At 41.4% G+C, this 19,215-nt stretch overlaps 1 protein-coding gene across 4 annotated transcripts in view; it reads right to left on the bottom strand.

The window, feature by feature from the left end:
* MOB2 (MOB kinase activator 2) overlaps positions 1–19,215 on the bottom strand; it is a 122,273-nt gene that overhangs the window by 13,976 nt on the left and 89,082 nt on the right. Inside the window, exon 1 of one of the 4 annotated variants that reach the window (XM_075502343.1) lies at positions 18,893–19,116. The exons of the other annotated variants lie outside the window; for them this stretch is intronic. Coding sequence (XP_075358458.1) covers positions 18,893–19,002 — 110 coding nt within the window. The 5' untranslated portion in view covers positions 19,003–19,116. Of the gene's footprint in view, positions 1–18,892; positions 19,117–19,215 lie in introns of those variants that run through there. 4 annotated transcript variants of the gene reach the window in all.

The following is a 19,215-nucleotide window of genomic DNA, read 5'->3' as shown; positions in this document are numbered from 1 at the left end:
CACATTAACCACACTTGGGGAGAAAAGTTATCAGTGAGAAGTAGTCTGGATAGAACAGAGTTTGTGTCTTTGCTTTACTTCAGGATACTTAAATCAAGGGCCCCAGGTTAGGGCTGTGCCACGTCAGCTAAGAGCAGTCTTCTGAGAGGAGGAGGAGGGGAGAGAGAGATGAAGAGGTCAAAGACAGTCTGTCATAGAGCCAGGCTGTGGAGGGAAACCACAGAAGGAAGCCAGACATATGAGGCTGAGGCAAGCCTTCCACTGAATAGAAATGGATAGTGTGTATCTCATTCTCACTTCAGCATCTTCCCCCCATTTCAAGAAAAGAAACAAAAATTCAACACTAAATATATTTCACAAGTTTGCTACTGCAAAAAAATATACGCCATCCTTTTACAAAAACCAAAACCCCTTATTTCCACACAAATGTCAGTTCTCTGTTAGATTAGTACATGCAGCCACTTTGCGTCTTTTCAACAGATAGTATAGTCTTTCCACAACCGCCTTGTGCTGGAACTGGAGCACTTCAAAGAGAAGCTTCCTGAAGGATCCCATGCTCTGTCCTTTTCCAAAGCTTTGGCTTGGTTTAAAAAAGAACCTGACTCATGGGTATCATCACTGAACCTGCAAAATGCCCATAATCACTGATATCAAAGGGTTTATTCACACCACTGAAACCTGAATGTCAAATCACCATGTGCAGTACAAACTTCTTTTTAACCTTTTGTAGCTGCTGAGAGCTAAAGCAAGGCCACAGAAATTGTTTCTGCCAGTAGATTTTCATGACCTGTGTGCAGTGCAGTTGGGATACTACATGGCCCAAATATTCTAAGTACAAAGTAAAAAAAATTCCAGTCTTAAAAACGTCAAGTTTTGAACTGGACCACACATCTTGCCTCAATTAGGCAGAACTCAGGTTATAAAGTGAGGCTTACTCAATTGAGTCATGCTCAGTCTAGGCTGTAAAACTGTGGGTTTAGTTTGGAAACTGTCAATACTAGTCAATACTAAAGCATTTTCTTTACAGACTTACAAAGCTGGAACATACAGCAGTATGAAGAAAACAGTTTTAGAAACATGATTACATATGATTAAGAATCAACAAATAATAGTTCCATATTCTAGACAAACCAAAGTTCATACATTCACAATTACCAGAATTACCAAATAGTGTAAAGTTTAGAAGTTAGCTTCCTTCCTTCTGCTCTCCCCTACCTCCAAGTTCACTGTTGTTTCAAAGACTTGTAAGAAAACACCATCTACCTGGAACCAACTCCAAACGTGCAAAACGAAGCATCCATTATTTCCTTTGTTGTGAGCTGTTCACGTTCAAGATGCCTTCCTCAATTTTTCATTTTATATTTAAAGTACACAAATACAAAAAATTGTGTGTAGCCATTTCTGAGATGTCCCAGAACACCCTTATAAGTGAAGACTATAGTAGTGACCATAAAGAAGCACATTCAGCAACAGCTTGTTCACCCTGCTTTCAGTGAAAGGAAAAGCGACAAGAACAGTAGAGTTTTACTGTTCTATTCAGGAAACACCAAAATCCATGACCTGTAGATGATTACTTACTGGGAAACATAACTAAATATTATATAAGACCACAAAAAGGGCAGTACCTTTCAAAACACTGCTATAGGCACCCTAAAGCAAACCGAAGTCCTGATTCATGTTTACCTCTGTCTTTCTTAAAAAATAAGAGAATTCTGCTAAATGTGTCTTAACACATTCATGTCAGATCAACTGTATCTCCAAAGCAGCTAGAGGAATAGCTGTAACACAGCAGTTTGGTGAAGGTCTGTCAAGAGGTTAGAGCAAAACCTGTCTATCAATGCTTAACTACTAATTAAAGAAAGAAACATCTTTAGGCAATCCAAGGAGACAGCACTCAGCAGTTTTTATTGACAGGCAAACCAGAGTACAAACTAATTCTTCAGATAACTCCCAGGATAGGTTTGTGTTTGTTTGGTTTTAGGCACTCAATTGAATATGATGCCACAGGCCAAGTCACACCTGTGAATAAGTTTCAGAGACGGAAAAGTGATAGGAGATGGCAGAAGAGAGGTCACTCGTCTAAAGTCTTAGAAGAAGGTTCAGCAAACTGGCTCCAGCCAAAGACAGTACATTCACTAATGCTTCTAGCAGGGCTTACATACTCAGCCTTGTGTTCAGCTGAGAAAACACAGCAGCTGGAAGTTTGCCTGGATTTCACTGGAGAAGGAGACGTATAAGACAGTCCACCAAGTGGCAGGCCCATTGGGCTGTGACAATTTTTTTCCCTAGTCTAACTGCTTTGTTAAGATTGAGTAAAACTTGCCAGTCTCCTAGCTTGTTTTCTTATCCCATCTCAATTAATAAAGATACTCCTCTAATCTCTCTCTTTCATTTCCTTCTTGATCAGATGCCCAGTAGTTTCTTAGTTTAAAAAACCCCACACTTTGGAGCATCTCCAAAGCACCATCCAGGTATTATTTTAGTTTTAAAACCATACGAGGAAAGTATTATTCCCATTTCATAGCAGAAACTGGCTGTAATGTTCAAAGTTTATTCATAGTACAAATACTAAAGATGTGCTTCAGTGTAAACTGATATGGTCTGTTTGGAAAGAAGCACATGTGAAGCAATCTGATGTAGCTGAAGAAGTATCAAAGATGCAATGTCCACTATGTGGACCTGCTTCATAACCCGATGTAGTTCACACCAGTTTGGAATTGTACCAGGCACCCATGGTTTTGGTCATGAGAATCTGATTTATTACAAGGTTGATCACGCAGAGGGAATACTAGTGATTTGTTAAATGCCAAACTTCCCTAAACTGATAATGCAATTTAAGATTATCTCTACCAATTCAGGATTCCTTTTTTCCAGAGGGAACCAGCACAGCTATAATAATTTCTTGCTGTCTCCAGCAAGCTGTGCAGTTTCTTACACTGCATCTGAAACTCTTCAAGGACAAACGATGATGCTTCAATCACTACCTCCTACCCTTCACACCCAACTAACTACCCTTGGAGTGACTGGCTGTTTATTTTTTCTTTTTTAAATACAAGTAATCAGTGGCTTTTCTCTTTTAATGTGGCACGTTAAAGTGGTTTTAGTACCAGATATAAGAGTAACTTCAGAAAGTGAAAAAGTTTACTAAAAAAACCTATAGTGGTGAGGAGCACAGTTGCGCGCAAAACTCCAAGCACTTTGTGCCCTCTGGATCACGCACCAGTTTCAGGTTCCAGCCAAGTCTCAAATACGCTGATTTCCATTTGAAAATTGACAGAACAGGTCCAACAGGCCTTACATGACAAATTTATCTCCCTGTTTGCAAACCTCAAAACTCACAAGCCATCTCAAGTCTGTGGGTATGAAAATCGCCATGGATTATGAACCTTACAGGACAAAGATGTCTATTTTGTGATTAATAATTTTTTTTTTTTTTTTTAAGTAACTGACCCTATTTCTTACCCAAGGTTAACTGGTATAATCCTAGCAATCCCTAGCAAATTTAGAAGAGAGCACGTCTCGACCATGACAATCCAGCTGTGATGAGTTCAGTCAGTGTTGGTGGGAGAAGTAAAAGCCCCACGGTTCATAGCAATGCATGCAAAAGTGGCACAAAAAGAAAAATCTATTTTAAGGAAGATCAAAAAAATAAGATGCCCATAGAAACGTTATCAAATGATATTAAAAAAAGTCACTTGAGGTTTTGGGAGTTATTTTCAAGTAATCTAGCTTGCGCTTTATAATTTGTATAGTTCACAATCCAGAAAATTCGGGGGTTAAAATGGTACATTCCCAACTAAAACATTTATGTGGAAAACTTACAGTCTCCCAACAGCAACACCATATTCTACCTCACCCAGGTGTACCTCTACACTACTGAACTACCAGATATATCAAACTATCTTGGCCTTTGACTTTCATCCTTTCTTTTTCAAGTGTCATGTTTTAAAATATCCTCCACTGATGAAGTCTTATACAGTGAAGTACTCCTGCCAAAACCTACTTTCTTGGTAATCTGAGGATGGGGGTTAGCTTCTTAAAACATAAGCCAACAGAGAATTAGAGAGGCAGTAAGCCAACATTTTAACAGTGTCTTTTAGGCCAATCTTTATGAACACTTTCATGTTTTTATATTTTCTAGTGAATAAGGGTTTATAATTCAAAATCAAAGATATACTGGATATTTTCCCTTCTTTGGGTAAGGAGTCAAATAGGATGTGAGTGGAACAGAAGAGGGAATAAAACACATTAAGGTAAAAATTTTAGTATGCAAGCTCTCTCCCTCTAATGTACTCCCTTTGCAGAGAGGAAAACCCCAAAGATTTCAGCCATCCACAGAAGGCTATAGCTTAGTAAGGAAAACTAGGTTAGCTGCTCACAGATGTACTTGTTACCTTTCTGTTTTTTCTGTGGCACTTTACTGGAAAGAAGGTATCAGTTAATTTCTGGTTAGAAATGTTCTTCGTAAGTATGGGAGTCCTGAACCCATTCATAGCAGGAAAGAAACAGTGTTATGAGCTAAAATTTATGAGTCCTAGTGACAAACTCCCACCAAGAACAACGAAGAAGCAGGTTACGCGAGTTTTTACAGGACAGGAACAAACTCTCGAAGGCTGTCTGGTTTCCCACCCCAGCAGACCACAGTCTTTTCTCCTCAATTAAGTACAAGGACTGGAAGGTTAGAGGTGCTAGGCAGCTTAAAAATCACTTCTTGGTAATTCAACATCTTTATTAATTTGTATAGCAGGCAAGAAAAGGGGAATAACAAGTTTCACTTGAACATCAGTAGAGTTGCCCTTCCTTTGAGAAAAAGCGAGAGACAATATTTGTATTTCCCTCTTTCTTTAAAACCATACAAGATTACTATCTCTGTGGAAATTTTTCTCCCAACCTATGTCCTGTTTTAACCCAGATCGCTGCTAAGTCTTCAGCTGAAAATGCCACGTGACAGCACACCCAGAACACAAATCCTGGATGTGTATGTTCAGGATTGGGAAAGAAGAGAAAAGAACATCAGCATGGGAAGGGAAGCTGTGTAAGGTGTTAGAAAGCAAGCCCAAATCCCAGTGCAGTACACAGTACAATTATTCACAGATTGCTGCAGTCAGACCATTTCTCCAGGGCCTAGGGAAGGGAAGGAGACTAAGCTTTTTAAGACAGTCTCCATTCCGATTTCCTCTCGCCCCAGGTCTCTGACAGACCTCCCTGACCTCAGTTTCATTCTTCCCCTCTCCTGCCCTGGGTTAGCTCCAGGGCTCGGCTGCTGCGCAGGTCTAAGGGGGCTGCACAGAATAAAATGTCTTTGGCAGCATTTCTGGCCCTGCCTCTTCATTTTTGTTCTGTTTTTAAAAGTTACTAATAGTTTATTTAAGAGGAGGAAGAAAGAAGAATGTACCCTACATGCCAGGGAAACTTTTTCTTCTGGATTCTCATAGTGGCTCTTTGCCTTAAAAGGGAATCTTTGCTTGGCCTCCAGATGCTCTGCTATAAACAGTCGGTGCCAAGGCATGGCAGGCATGTTAAGGATGACAAGTGCCATAACATTATTTCATAATGCTGCTTCTCAACAGAAAGCCCAAAACATTCTATAGGGCCAAAATGAGTTCCAGCTGGTGCTGCTGGCAAAGCAAGGAGAACATGGGGCACCTGCACATGCTATGTCTCTGTCACTGATCCATCAGGCCTTTCCATTCCCTTTTGCAGGACTCCCCACCCACCTATTGGTGAAGGGTCATGAGAACAAGTCTTATGAGGAACGGCTGAGGGAACTGGGGTTGTTTAGTCCAGTGAAATGAAGGCTGAGGGGAGACCTTATCACTCTCTACAACTACCTGAAAGGAGGTTGTAGCAAGGTGGATGTCAGTCTCTTTTCCTAGGTAACAAGTGATAGGATGAGAGGAAACAGCCTCAAGTTGCACCAGGGGAGGTTTAGATTGGATAGTAGGAAAAATTTCTTCACTTAAAGTGTTATCAAGCACTGGAACAGGCTGCCCAGGGAAGTGGTTGAGTCACCATCCCTGGAGGTATTTAAAAGACATGTAGATGTGGCACTTAGGGGCACAGTTTAGTGGTGGACTTGGCAGTGTTAGGTTTACACTTGGACTTGATGATGTGAAAGGTCGTTTCCAACCTACTTCTCTCCCTCCTTCTCTCTTCCCTTGCATGTCACCTCCCAGTGCTAGATCAATGTTTGCCCACAGTGGCGTGTCAGCTGCAGATTAACTGCCTTTCAAAGTACAGTGCTGAAACTCCCAGGTATTTGCTGGTGGCCAGGTACCACTGCTGCTCCTTCGCTTCTGCTCAGGATCCCCCATCTTCTCTTCAATGCAGCTCTGGGAAGAATGGCTACAGAGGCAAGGCCAGGCATGCGAACAGCTCAGTTACCGCTACAAAAATGCGCAGAGTGCATTCTTGTGGTAAAACATGCTGGACTAGAGTTTCCTTTCTTTTCTGAGCGGACCTGCCAGAGCTCCTCCCACAGAGCCAGAGGAGGTATCCTGCCTCACTGGTTGCCTTTGGGGAGGGTCTTCTGCCTGTATAATCCTTGCAGTGGTCCCAGTTCCCCTCCAGTCAACACACTGGGGAGGGGCTGAGTGGGACAAAGCCCTGGGAACATGAGGGAAGTGATATCAGATGGGAGACAAATAGATTACTTATTTCTAGGAGCCAGTGGTGCAATTTAAAAGGAACCATTCAGTAGTAGAAACCCAGAAAATTACCTTATCCGAGCAAATACCGTGTTGTTCTTAATTTTTAAATGTTCTCTTTTACCTTCGTGCCAAAAAGCCCTCATATCCAAACCAGGAGGTGCCAACATAAAGCCTCAGCAAGATTCTTTTCCTAAGCGATTTACTACAGTCCAGATTTTTGGTAATTTGGGGATTAGGAAAGAAAAAGGACACAAATCTTTCCTAATGTTTATTTTCAAGAGCTCTACATGGAGCCAAATTAGGTCTGTGGTAAAACAGATTCAGTAGGCCATAGATTAACAGTGTTGCGAAAATTAATGTATGCAATGCTTAGAACAAACCATACAGCAGAACACTGCATCATAGGTACCCAAGTCCTGAGCCTGTGACAGACATGGGGTGGTAGTTCTTGGGTTTGTTTTTGTTGTTTTTAAGTCTCCAATTGTAGGTGAACTCTGGCTGTCTGACAAAGGAAGCCAAAAACTGAGTAGAAAGAGGGCAAATCCCTGCTTGAGAAGGTGTCTCATAGTATATTCTCTCCCCTGCTTGCAACTCCTCCTCCCCTAGAACAGCACTCTCAGAGCAGACCCTGGGCACAAAGGGACAGGAGAGGCCATGCCATGCTAACTCTCCAGGGCATCTCTGCCCAGCCATTCATTAGTTCATCAGCTGAAGATACAGGCTGGAGTTCTGTGTTCTGGGGTTTGTCTTGTTAACATGCAGCTCATTTTAGTCCCCAGGTGCACTCACTCCAAACCAATCAGGCCCTTACACAATACCAAGATAAGGATGCTCCTGTATCCTTGCCTCCCTTAGAGGAAAAGTAATTTGTATTCTAGCAACACAAATGCTTCCTCATCATCCTCCGTTCCTATACTCCCATACTGCAGCTAGACAGTATGAAGAGGATTCATTTCACCTAGCCACAGATATCTGCATATGTAAAGGTTTATACCTGAATTGGCTCTCTAAGGACCTTTTACAGTCAGCAGAGATAAATAGTTTTTTCTCTATACTGGAAAAATTTCAGTCCAAGGCAGAGATCTATAGTTTAATTAAAGAAATTTAAGGTATAACACACAGGCAAAGGAAAAAAGTGGCTCTCAACTGAGAGCAGACAATGGCAGAGATACCGAACTGGCAGAGATACCGAACTGGCAGAGATACCGAACCTGGTGCTGTTACAGATGCTGCATGCTACAGTGGGGACATCTCCCACACTACAGAGCCATGCGAACAAGTGATCTGCACCAAGACTGGAAAGCAAGTAAGTTTAGGGGTGGCTTTTAACACCTTTTTCACATCGAGGAAGGCAAATATAGGCCTGTCAGGTTTATTATTATAATACTCAGAACAGTGTTTTTTCAACACATTATTTGAAATTTTGGAGGCCAGAAAAACTGCTTGCAAAGAACAAGTAAAAACTAAAAAGAACGTAATTGGCAAAAAAGTCTGTATCTCTCTTTCAAGGTTTTTAGACCCTGGAAACCGAAAGAAAATGTAAATGTACTGTAGTAAAAGCACAGAAACTTCTTAATTAACATACCTATTCCCTGTGTGTTTTCAGACATGTTTATTAACCAGTGCTTTATTTATTTATTTATTATCCCGTAATCTTCTATTGGAACACACTTAAATAGTTATTTTGACTTCTGCATCATGATTAAATTCGAGTTCTGGCAGCAACTGCTCCTCCTGGTTATTCTGATGCAGCCCTGTTATCTTTCTAGAAGAGCACATGCAGCACACTTTGGTCCACCTTTGCGGGGAGGGAGTTCACCACCAGAGCACATAAACCACTGAAGACACTGTTTGTTATCTTCCAATCCTTATGAAGTTTGTAGAGCTGGCAGATTGCAAAGCTATCTTTTTATTTCTAAACCGAGCAAATTTGATTTGGAAACCTCATGGCCTCGTAAATGTGGGATTTCACAATGTAGCTTGCACAGAGTTGCTTTTCAGGATAGAACTGTGCTTTAATTGCTGGGAATTATTTCACCATGGCAACCTAGCTTCAGCAGTCAGACTTCTTGCTATATACCCCAAGATACACAAATGCAGACAGTCTACTCTGCTCAGAAACTACCAGGGTGTAGCCAGGTTTGTCTTTGTAAGAAGTGTTTTTGTTTCCTCACTGCCTTTTTGCCTTGCAAGCTCTTTTTGTACAACAAAAAACATTTATCTAACAATACTAACTCGTTTTAAGTACTACCGTAGCCTAAAGAAAACCTGCAACAAAGGAAGTATGTTAAATATGCAGGTCAAGCTCACCACCTTACCCGCATACTATGTTTTGGAGGACAGGTACATATAATGTCTAATGTACTTGTAATCTGAATTTTACAATTATCAATGTTTAAAGGTCTACAAAAATGTTTAAAAATATATTTTATAATTACACTGTGCAGTATGAAAGAAGACAATATGGACTGCATGACAGTCCCCAAACAGTTAGTGAGAATACTCACTCCAAGAGCCTGTGCTGTCAACAGATAAATATTTTTCAACATGGTGCAACATGTCAGCTTGCAGCTGAGCTCAGTCATAGTTGTTGTCTCTCTCCTCAGCTCCCCAGAGGCGAGAAACAGTAAAGGGCTGTCTTTTTTACTTCTGGCAGGACTGGGCAAATTACAACTATTTAGGCACAAAAAGTGTCTTGCATTGGAAGGGTAAGTTAGTTATTTTTGTTGGGAAGAGAGTGGAAACAAATTCATCACCTGCCTTGCTATTACAGTTCCACCTTTGAAAACGTCATCTATATGTAGTCACACACAGTAGGCAGGACTTCAACAGCTGAATCCTTCACATAAACACAGTCTGGTTTACATCTAAAAAGCGTGGTTTAATAGCACAGAAAAGTGGTAGGGCACACCAGAACTGAGAGTGTTCACAGAAACACAGGTAACAACATAGCTACTTCAAACATCTTAGCTTTTTTGTAGGAGCTTCAGTAAACAATATAAACTCAAGTAGATATATAGCATAGGAAAAAACTGTAGGCTGTTTTCACTATTCATAAACAATTTTGCATGCCTGCACCTGTAAACTCACTTTTAAAGCATTTGTACTAGCACACACACATGCATGTTGTTGCATTGAGACACGCAGCTGTGAGGAATTCAATTACCGACCCAGTCATTAGTTATTGAACAGGTTGGGCAAAGAAATACCAATGTGAAGAAGCAGCCCCACCTGAAGTTTTCATCCACTGTATCAAGCTCCACAAAGTCATCACTTACACTTTAAATTAACTACAGCATTTTAATTAGGAAGGATATTTATTTACTAGAAATGACCATGGGTCAAGGTCAGTTCTCTCTCAATGGCAGCTTTGAAAATCAAAAATGGATCTTTTTCTTTTCTTAATATTTTGGCTTTAATTTAAACCAAAGTCAGTTCAGGGAAGTCCCACCTCTCTTGGCATGCCTTAGATCAGATCTTGTGATGAGAAATGGTGCCTTTCTGTCTTAGTATGAACTATCTCGTTAAACAAAAAAACCTGAAATCCACAGTTAGAAGGCACAAACTGTGTCTCCTCACAGGGTAAGAGTGAGTTGAAGGTAAAAGGAATCAAAGCATTCTCTTAATTAGGTAATTTTCATTAAAAAATTATATGTACAAAACATTCACTAATCTAACCATGTAGTTAATTTTTAAACTTTGTGACAGAATGATGCAATGCTCTTTGTTCAGTTTTGTCATCGATAGCACACAGCTGTTCCACTATTTCATAGAAAACAGCATGTTAAAGTTTTGCTTTCAGTACAATAGAGGAAGAAAAATATATTTAAAATACAAACTCTATGGAATCATGACTCAAAGTAAAGAATATTTGAATGACTGATTGAAAAATAGTAGGGTGGATAATAGTTTAATTACTGGTACAGTTAGATCAGCCACTGTTAATTAGCTCATGAGACAGCAGTGATTCCCAACCCTAATTTATTACTTTTCAGGATACACCAAGGGAGACCAAAAAGCTTAAGTAGAAGCACCTTTACAGACACATACTGATCCATTAGCAATCAGAAAACCCCAAAACTACAGATATATTCAAACTTGTAGTGTTACCTCCAAGGGCTTGCTGAAATACAGATTCATTCTTTTAATTAAATGCTGAAAGCGCAGCCAAGAAATTGGTTAACGAAGACTAGTAATTTTCAAAAATAAATATTAAAATTAGATGCACAGTTGTGTGCTGAATTTGTTTCATTCCCTTGGCTGCATGTGCAAATAACAAGCAATATCTTTCACTGTTCATGTGGATTTGCAATTAATCAGTTCACACAAGCAGAGCAGAGACCAACATCTAAGATTCTTCCTCAAAACACGATGTGGAGTCATGCCTTTACACTAGCTTCTGCAACCCAACATGTCACCTCAAAACAAGGGATGGTTATGACCTACTAACTCTCTTTAAACACAGCCTGCATCACTTGCCTGAGAAGCCCTGTTTCAATTCCTGGCAGCAACCAGCAGTTCATACTGGTTTTTCAGAGATGTAAACATACTAGTCATACATAGCTGTGCTAGTAGTTTCACTGTGAAGAAATGAAAGATGGTCCCTAACCAGTGAGGAAGTTTCTCTCTTGAGAGTAGTTTATTATCATTGTTGGGTGATCTCAAGTTACTTCTCAATATTTAAGTCTCTACTTCAAAAATCAATAGGAATCCTTCTCAAAAAGCTTGTAACTGAAATCACTTAACAGATTAGTTAGCTTGACTACTAAATAAGATGTGTGGATTAAAAAAAAAGCCACAACCAAGCTTTTTGATGTATTTGCATGATGTACCTAGACATGAAAAAAAGCTTTGTATGCTGAAAAACAACAGAAAAATAAATATTTCAGTTGAGACAGAATACAGTTTCCCCTCTGCCCCACATAGATGGTGGTCTCAAGACCCCAGCTTTATCTTTTCCCCGCACAGGTTTGTTCTGAAGAAATAAGGCAGTCACATCAAAACTGAGGACCTTGTATAATGAAGAATCAGCAAAACCTAGTTTATTACAATTTCCTTTCCCCTGTCTTGCCAAATGCATCCTGCTGATTGTCAGCACTTATCCCTGTAAGGCTTTGGTGTTCTGAATCTGGGATTGGTGGTGACACTGGATTGAAAAGCAGATCTGGGTAAGTGTCTGGAGTGTGAGTGGAGCTACCAAGGGCACCTAATGTCATCTCTCCGGTGTGTGAATTTTCATAGATCACCACGAAGCAGCCCAACCCTTCTTTCTTCATTAACTCCATGAACTTTGTATGGTGTGCCGGGATTATTTTTTTCAGGTATTAAGCTGTCCTAAGAGTTTTAACATTCTGTCACTACCTGCCTTTCTGAGGACAGCAGTGCTCACTGCTGATTCTTCTTTTTTTAAAAATAAAAGGAATTACAGACATCCACAATGTTCCTTTCACCTGGGGAGCATCTGCTACCACCAGTCCGTGCTGTCTGCGCAAAAGCACTTCTAAACTTAGTTCAGTACGAGACAGAAATGAACTTGGAAAATTAACAGAGCAGCATTTTCTGACAAGCTCAAACAACCTAGCTCCATTGGACTCTGGACTCCATTAACTCCAAGAAGTGGTTTTTTTCTTCAGAAAGCTGGAAGAAAGGGTTAATCCATACATCCAATACACTTCTCTTTCCAGAGACTAGGTGCTGACAGCTCTTAAAAGAAAAGCAACATCTCATCTTCTCTAACAGCAATTTGCTGAAGTCTTTGTTAAGATTCTGTTGAGCCCTACAGATCCAGGGATTAAGAAAAAGGATTAGAAAATCCCCCTCAACAAAAGAACACTTTATCAACCTCAGGTTTGGTGTAGTTACAGAGAAAGATGTATGATAGGGGAATGGATACATTTTGTCTTAGCCATCTCAGAGACAGGGCAACAACCAGTGGGAGACCACATTCCTAACATCACAGCTCTTCAGCAAAGATCATCAAGAATGGAAAGAGAAAAGCTCTTCTACAGGTTTTTTTTTTCCTGCTACAAACCTACTTGGTAAAGACCTCAGGGTGCACAGATGGTTTGAGATACCAGAGAACAGCAGATAGAAATTAAGTGTTTAATAGATACTTTTCCATAAAGAGCAGCACCAGAAGAATAGGCTATTACAACACAGGAAGCAAAGAGGCAAACCAGGAAGAGTAGTCAACCCCGAGAAGGATGAATGTTGCACGCTCATACTTTGCACGTATATAAACTGAAATAATCTTCCAGGCAGAAACAAGCAGCTAAAATCTGGAGCAAATCCTATAATGAAACAGATGTATACCAAGGAAACAAGATAAAAGAAGGGTGAATAATTTCATTAAGTTTGAGATTACAATCAAATCTATTCTTCTTAAAGTACCCAGGAGGGATCTTCAGAAAAAAGCAGCATACTTTTGCCCCTAAAACAGAGGAAAATGCTATTAAACCTTGGGGCATGTGCCCTTCCTATGCTACCTCTGGAGACCCCTTACAGGGTTATTTCAACACACAGAAGAATTTTAGCAGTCCTCTCCTCACAGGATGTAGAACATGTAACCAAAATATAGGTCAACGTTGTAAATACCTCTGAAGACAGACACCAACTTCTGCATTAAGTTAATATATTGAACATGGTTCACCAACTTTCATAAACACACGAGGGTCATGACACTCCTGTAGCAAATACAAGTGAACAAACAGATTACTATCTCAAAGAAATGGAGAAGTGCATGGCTCACTGGACTGCTAGTGAGCCACAGCATCAAGTCCTGAGCTTCAGGAGGCGACCAGGTTGTTAAATGGCTTTGACAGAAGTATCTGACAGCTCATGGTGGGGCTGAACGTCAAGCAGAGCAGTACAAGTTTTGCAGCCACCACGAGAAGACACTTTGCTACCTGCGTATGCTGGAGAACACCCACCTGCGCAAGCAGGGAGAGCTGCCCCTCCGGAGGGCATGTCCCAGCCAGATGAGTCCACCAGGGTGGCAATGCCACTCAGGCCTACCTCCACTGCAACCTGCTCTGTCCTGAGGACAGGACATTCGTGTCAAAGAACAATCTCCAAAAGCACATCTGTGCTTTCATACGCACCGAAGAGCTACCACAAAGCCCCTCCTGCCTGGTCACACACAAGCTTGCCAAAGCACAAGATGTTGCTGCCCCATAGTGTCACTGGTCCTTTCCAAGTAGCTGGGTGAGAGCCCTGAAAGGCTGTCATTGAACAAGGAATCAGCTCTTGTTACAGAAATATTCAGCAAGACGCAGCACGACAATTAGTGATGTCAGTTGCCCTGAACCATAAACATTTTGAACTATTTTGGTACAATGGAAAGTTGTGGGAGGGAGAAAGAAAAAGAACAGGATAAAAATAGCTGACGTGGTTCTGAAGAGCATTTTGCCTATAAGCCCCTTCCCTGCACTCTGCCCTCCCTCCCTTCTCTTCTGCCTGTCCCCAGACTTCTGCATTAATCAGATTAGCTAATGTTAAACAAGGCTCTTTCTAATTAATTTCTAATAGTGTAGGCCAGACTAAATTATTGAAAAATGTTTCTACCTAAGTTAGGATAAAACAGGATTGATTTTTTTAAATACTTGCTTTAGTCCTGTTAATACACACAAGCATCACGGACAACAGCCATCTTCAGCAATGAGTCAAGGCAGTGGAGGAGGCAGCCACATCAAACACACTCTGCTTCTACCCATCTATGTCCTGTTTCACGAGCACGTTTAAGATGACTTTGCATCATCACTTAAAAAACAGAATCCAATCAAAATTAACCTGGTTTCTTTCTGATCTTGCTATGAATTATTTGAGGAATAGATAAGGTATTTAATTTTTCAAAAATTTGTAAGCGCTGGATGTAAAAATATATAGCACCATCCAGGATGCCAACACAAACTTGCTAATTTACCTGACTGAAGCAATCATCACACCAGCACTGAAAACAAATTACTACACTCTTGAAAAGTACCTGTAAAAATTCCACTTTGTTAGTAATGCCAATGGCACACCTACCCAAAAAGAGTGGGGTGGTTGTTTTATTTTTTGGTTAGTATCCAAATCAATCCTTGCACATTGCTGTAAGAAGGGAGGCTCTTAAGAGAAAGAGGAGTTTTAAGTTATCTATTCTCACACTCATCCTGGACTATGTGTATATAAACCATACTGTACTTTATCAGAAGTCATTACACAATGACATCACAACTCTGTAGCCCACATCATTCCTCTTTCCTGACACTGTATCACAGATTACTAGTCAACTATCCCAAGGGGGACTTGGTTTCACTGGAGACTTAAAAAGAAACACACTGACTACAAAGCTGCATGAGGAGTAGTCTCTGAAAAATCGCCTGCGCAGGACCCAAAGTGCCACAGCACAGCAAACGCGCTGCAGTTCTGAGCCGCACTCCAGCGTCTGAATCAGGATTCAAGCACTGGCACAGGCAGCGAACACTGTGTCCTGTAGTCATCAGCACACGGCTCTGAAGAATGCTTATGGCAGGCTCAGTTATCCGCTGGGACCAAAGAGGGGAGATCTCTCATGTACCTGAATCTTCCTTCCACTTGTGCTGCCTGAGGCCAGGGAAAAGCACACCTCTGCCAGGAAGCTAACAGTAGTCAGCTGCTTCACAAAAAACTTGAACAATTAATTAAATAATGGTAAAAAGTAGAATAATATTCCAAGTTTTTACATTGTACTTTTTTCCCTTTCCCTTCTACCTCTCTCCAGAACCACCAACTTGTAGAAAACAAAACAACAAACAGAAAAACTGCATCCATTTTGGTTTTTTCACTCCCTAACCACGGGCTAAATAATTACACAATTCATTACAGGAGAGGGCAAAAATGAGATTAACATATTTCAAAAACATCTGAAGTGAAACGAAAGCCCTAATTAAACACTGTGCTAAGGAATACACGTAACTTCATCTCAGCTATGCTATGATTAATTTAAAGAGGAGATTACACTTTTCTAATGGTATTTTATTTTTTTTTCTTTTTTAATCATTACAAGTGTGTAGTCTTGGTCCCATCCCTGAAGTGTTAAACACAGTTTACTAACCCATGTGATGAAAGATAGAAGCATCTCCAGAGTTCTTCATAGCTGAATCACTAATAATTTAAAGGAGTAATAAACCTAACAGTAGCTTTCATAAAAAATTAATTAGAAAGGCTGAGAGCACAGCTGTTGCTTTTGTTACATTTTTCCTCCTTTCTGGTTCATTTGTCTTTCCCCACGCTCTTTTTAAACTCTTCAGTTCTCAGGGCTGCTGCTTCTTCTCGTGAAATCTTTTTGCTTCCTCACATTTCCCTCCTTGGTTCCTCCCTGTACTGATTTTTCCTTCAGTAGCTGTTACTACTAATGTGTGACACACACGCTGTTTGGCACCCAGCAGCTAAGAGGACTTGGACCTACTAACTAATGGAAACAACTTGCATGTTATAAGTAACTAACTCTCTTGAAGCTTTTAAGTACTTACAACTCATGTAAATAATGTACAACAAATTTGCTATGGAGGAAAATATAAAACTGTTCCATACGGATTAAGTATTGTACTGGAACAACTGAGCTTTGTAATTCGCAACCAGGAGAGAGACAGAAATGGAGGGCAATTTAAAGAGAAGGCGGGCACTCTATCCCTTATCCACTGTGAATTTCTACAAGTCCTTGTGGAGGGCTGGGAGGGAACAGTGATGATGATGGTTCCCAGTTATGCCTGAGAAAAAAAAGCCTAAAATGCAGTAGGCTGTTCATAACACCAAGCTATGCACAAGCAAGATATCCTTTGATCTCATCACCAAGCCATTTGTAGGCCTGATCAACAGAAGAAAAATTACTTCACCCGAAGTTTAGTATTGATTCACCTTCTGTATAGACTACAGAAAACTCCATCAGCAGTCTTTCAGGCAGCCAGTCTTAAAAGTGGTATTTGATACCCTTTGTCCTACATTTACACTGAAATAGATGGTAAACCATTACAGTAATGTAGGATTCATCTCATTTAACTTAATATGACTACAACATAAGTGCTAACAAGTGAGCTGGTCACTCTGTATCAGGCTGGCATTGCACCTCTGCATTCAACCACATCTTTAAGCTCCCTGTTCTTCTCTACCAACAATAAAGCAGACAAAGCTCAGCTGTGGGTGCCTATGTTCAAAGAAATCCCACCACAGCTGTCACCAACAAGCCACCATTTTTGGCCTAAACGAGGTCCCATGTGGTTCCTTCTTTCACCATCACTGGGCTCACACTTTCTGAAGCACTAATACCCAATTTCTGCAATAAGGAAACTTCAATTGGACTTAGTATTTACGTAGGCTCCTAGCTAGTACCTGTGTTCTTAGGCTGTCTGAGCTCTTTGCAGAATAGGTTACGTTTGTTTTAGAGAACAAAAACAGAAGAAAAGCAAGATGAAGCAACACACGTAAGGTCAGATAAGGCATCTGAAGTATATTCAAGAAGAGAAATAAGAGAACCAGTCTGGCATCTAAAGAAAGTTTTTGTGACTTCACATTTCTCTCTAACTGGCTGCAAAAGGAGATAGCCCAGAATGAAAAGATACATTTAAAAAACCCCTCTACTACAAAATAGTAATCACTCCCATCTAGTAACAGCTTAGCAAATAAAGTTATGCTATTAATTCCCGAGCCCAGAATATTTCATGTACAACAACAACTTTTTCCTGCTTTCACAACAGTTTTATAGTATATGTAGAAAACAAACGTCAGGGGAAAAAGCAAATAAAATTATGCACAATTTCTGCACATACTCCAGGTGCAGGAGAAAGAACAAGGTTGTGTTATACTTTTTCAAAAGTGTGCACTGAACAAATCATAAAAATATATGTTTCACTGCTAAGTCACAGGAAGTTACCTATACTTTAAAATAAACTGCCATAGATGCTGAACAAAAGGTTTGGCAATTCTTCCCTACAGAGGCATCCATCTATTTACATCTGGGAGTGCTGCCAACAGAACAGCTACCAAAAACTTCAAAAGGTTCACAGCATGAATAGCAAGCCGCTGGCCAAAGGATTTTATTATATGACCAGCTGTGTAACACCATACTGAATTATAGACACACCACCCCCCAAAAATGCAAACGGACATTAAACTTGTTAAAAAGCTGAAAAAGAAACCTGAATTCCTTAAACTAATGTTTTCTACAGGAAAGTATTTTTAACAGGAAAAAAACTAAAAAACAACAAAAAGTACTGCAATACAGGACTTCTTTAAGAGCAACCCTAAGCAGTTGTTCTCACCAAGCCTACTTTAAGCCCAGTGAACTTCTCTAGTTTAAGCTGCAGCCAGAGCTCAGCCGCTTTGTGATCAGACCGCTCTGCTTAATAAATGGCTCCCCTAAACTCGCTTAGGGAGAGAAGAGACATGAGTCAACAGAGGAAGAGGGATAATGTTTCTGTTGACAAACATTTAACAACTGGCAACAGATAGTAGGAAACAAGGACAAATAAAAGCTTGCCAAATTAAGTTACGCTGGAGGAACAAGGCTCCTTTTTGGAGCAGCAATGCCATTCTTCATAGATCCCAGAAAAATATCTGAACACACTTAACCAAAATAAAAAGCTGCAGTTGTTGAAGAGCAAGGCTGCTAATCCTAATATTTGTGGTGACGTTTTTCCCTGCAAACCAGAACGGGTCAGAACTCCTCCGAATCAAATTACTGCACATCCTTTGCCAAAGAGTCTGGTTTTGGTCTCAGTAGTCATACAGGTCTCAGTGTTCACACAAGTCCTTGTGAGCTACATGAGCAATTTTTTCCCCTCGTCTTACGACATTTCTGTAGAAAACGTGCCAAAGTATATGTAGCATCTTGGTCAGACTCCTTATTCAGGAAAGCCAGGACCTTCGCTGCCTGCTTACATCCTGGAAATTTAGTTCTCGGGGAGCTCAAACAAAATTTGACTGCAGTATTATGGGTGGACAAATGTTTTTCTCCAAGCAGCTATTGCTATTCCAACTTCCACCTTCCTAGATTGCTACACGAGGTCCAGAGGGAGCCAAAAGCAGCCTCCCTCCTCCAGACGCGAGAGGGGCTGAGCAGAACAAGGCACCCGGGCCAGATTTTTAACTTAAGCTCGAGCTCCCTTCCCGCCCCTCTCAGGGCCGTACATACGTTCCTGGGGGAACCCCCCGGTTCACGCACACGCACTGAGCTCCGCGGGGCAGCCGCCCCGCCCGCCCGCCGCCACCGGCGGACCCGTCCTTACCGCAGCACTTTGCCCACCGCCTGCAGGACCATTTTGCAGCTTAATCCGGGTTTGGGACTCTGGGCGAGGACGGGCCGTTCACCGGGGAGGCTGCAGTGATCCCCAACCATGGTACGCCGGGAGGAGCGCGGCGCAGCCGAGCACAGCGGAGCGGGGAAAGGCCGGGGCGCCGGCTGGCACGGCACGGCCCGGGCTCTCCGCCGCTCTCCCCGGCCAGCAGCCGCCCGCCCCCGCCGAGCGCCCCGGCCCGGCCCCCGCCTGGCGCCGCCAATGGGCAGCGGCGCTGGGGGCGGGCGGCCGCCGCGGCTCCTCCGCCCGGCGCT

The sequence above is a fragment of the Mycteria americana genome, chromosome 5 (assembly GCF_035582795.1).
Source record: "Mycteria americana isolate JAX WOST 10 ecotype Jacksonville Zoo and Gardens chromosome 5, USCA_MyAme_1.0, whole genome shotgun sequence".
In the NCBI taxonomy this organism is placed as follows: Eukaryota; Metazoa; Chordata; class Aves; order Ciconiiformes; family Ciconiidae; genus Mycteria; species Mycteria americana.
This window is presented reverse-complemented; position numbering and strand designations above follow the sequence as displayed.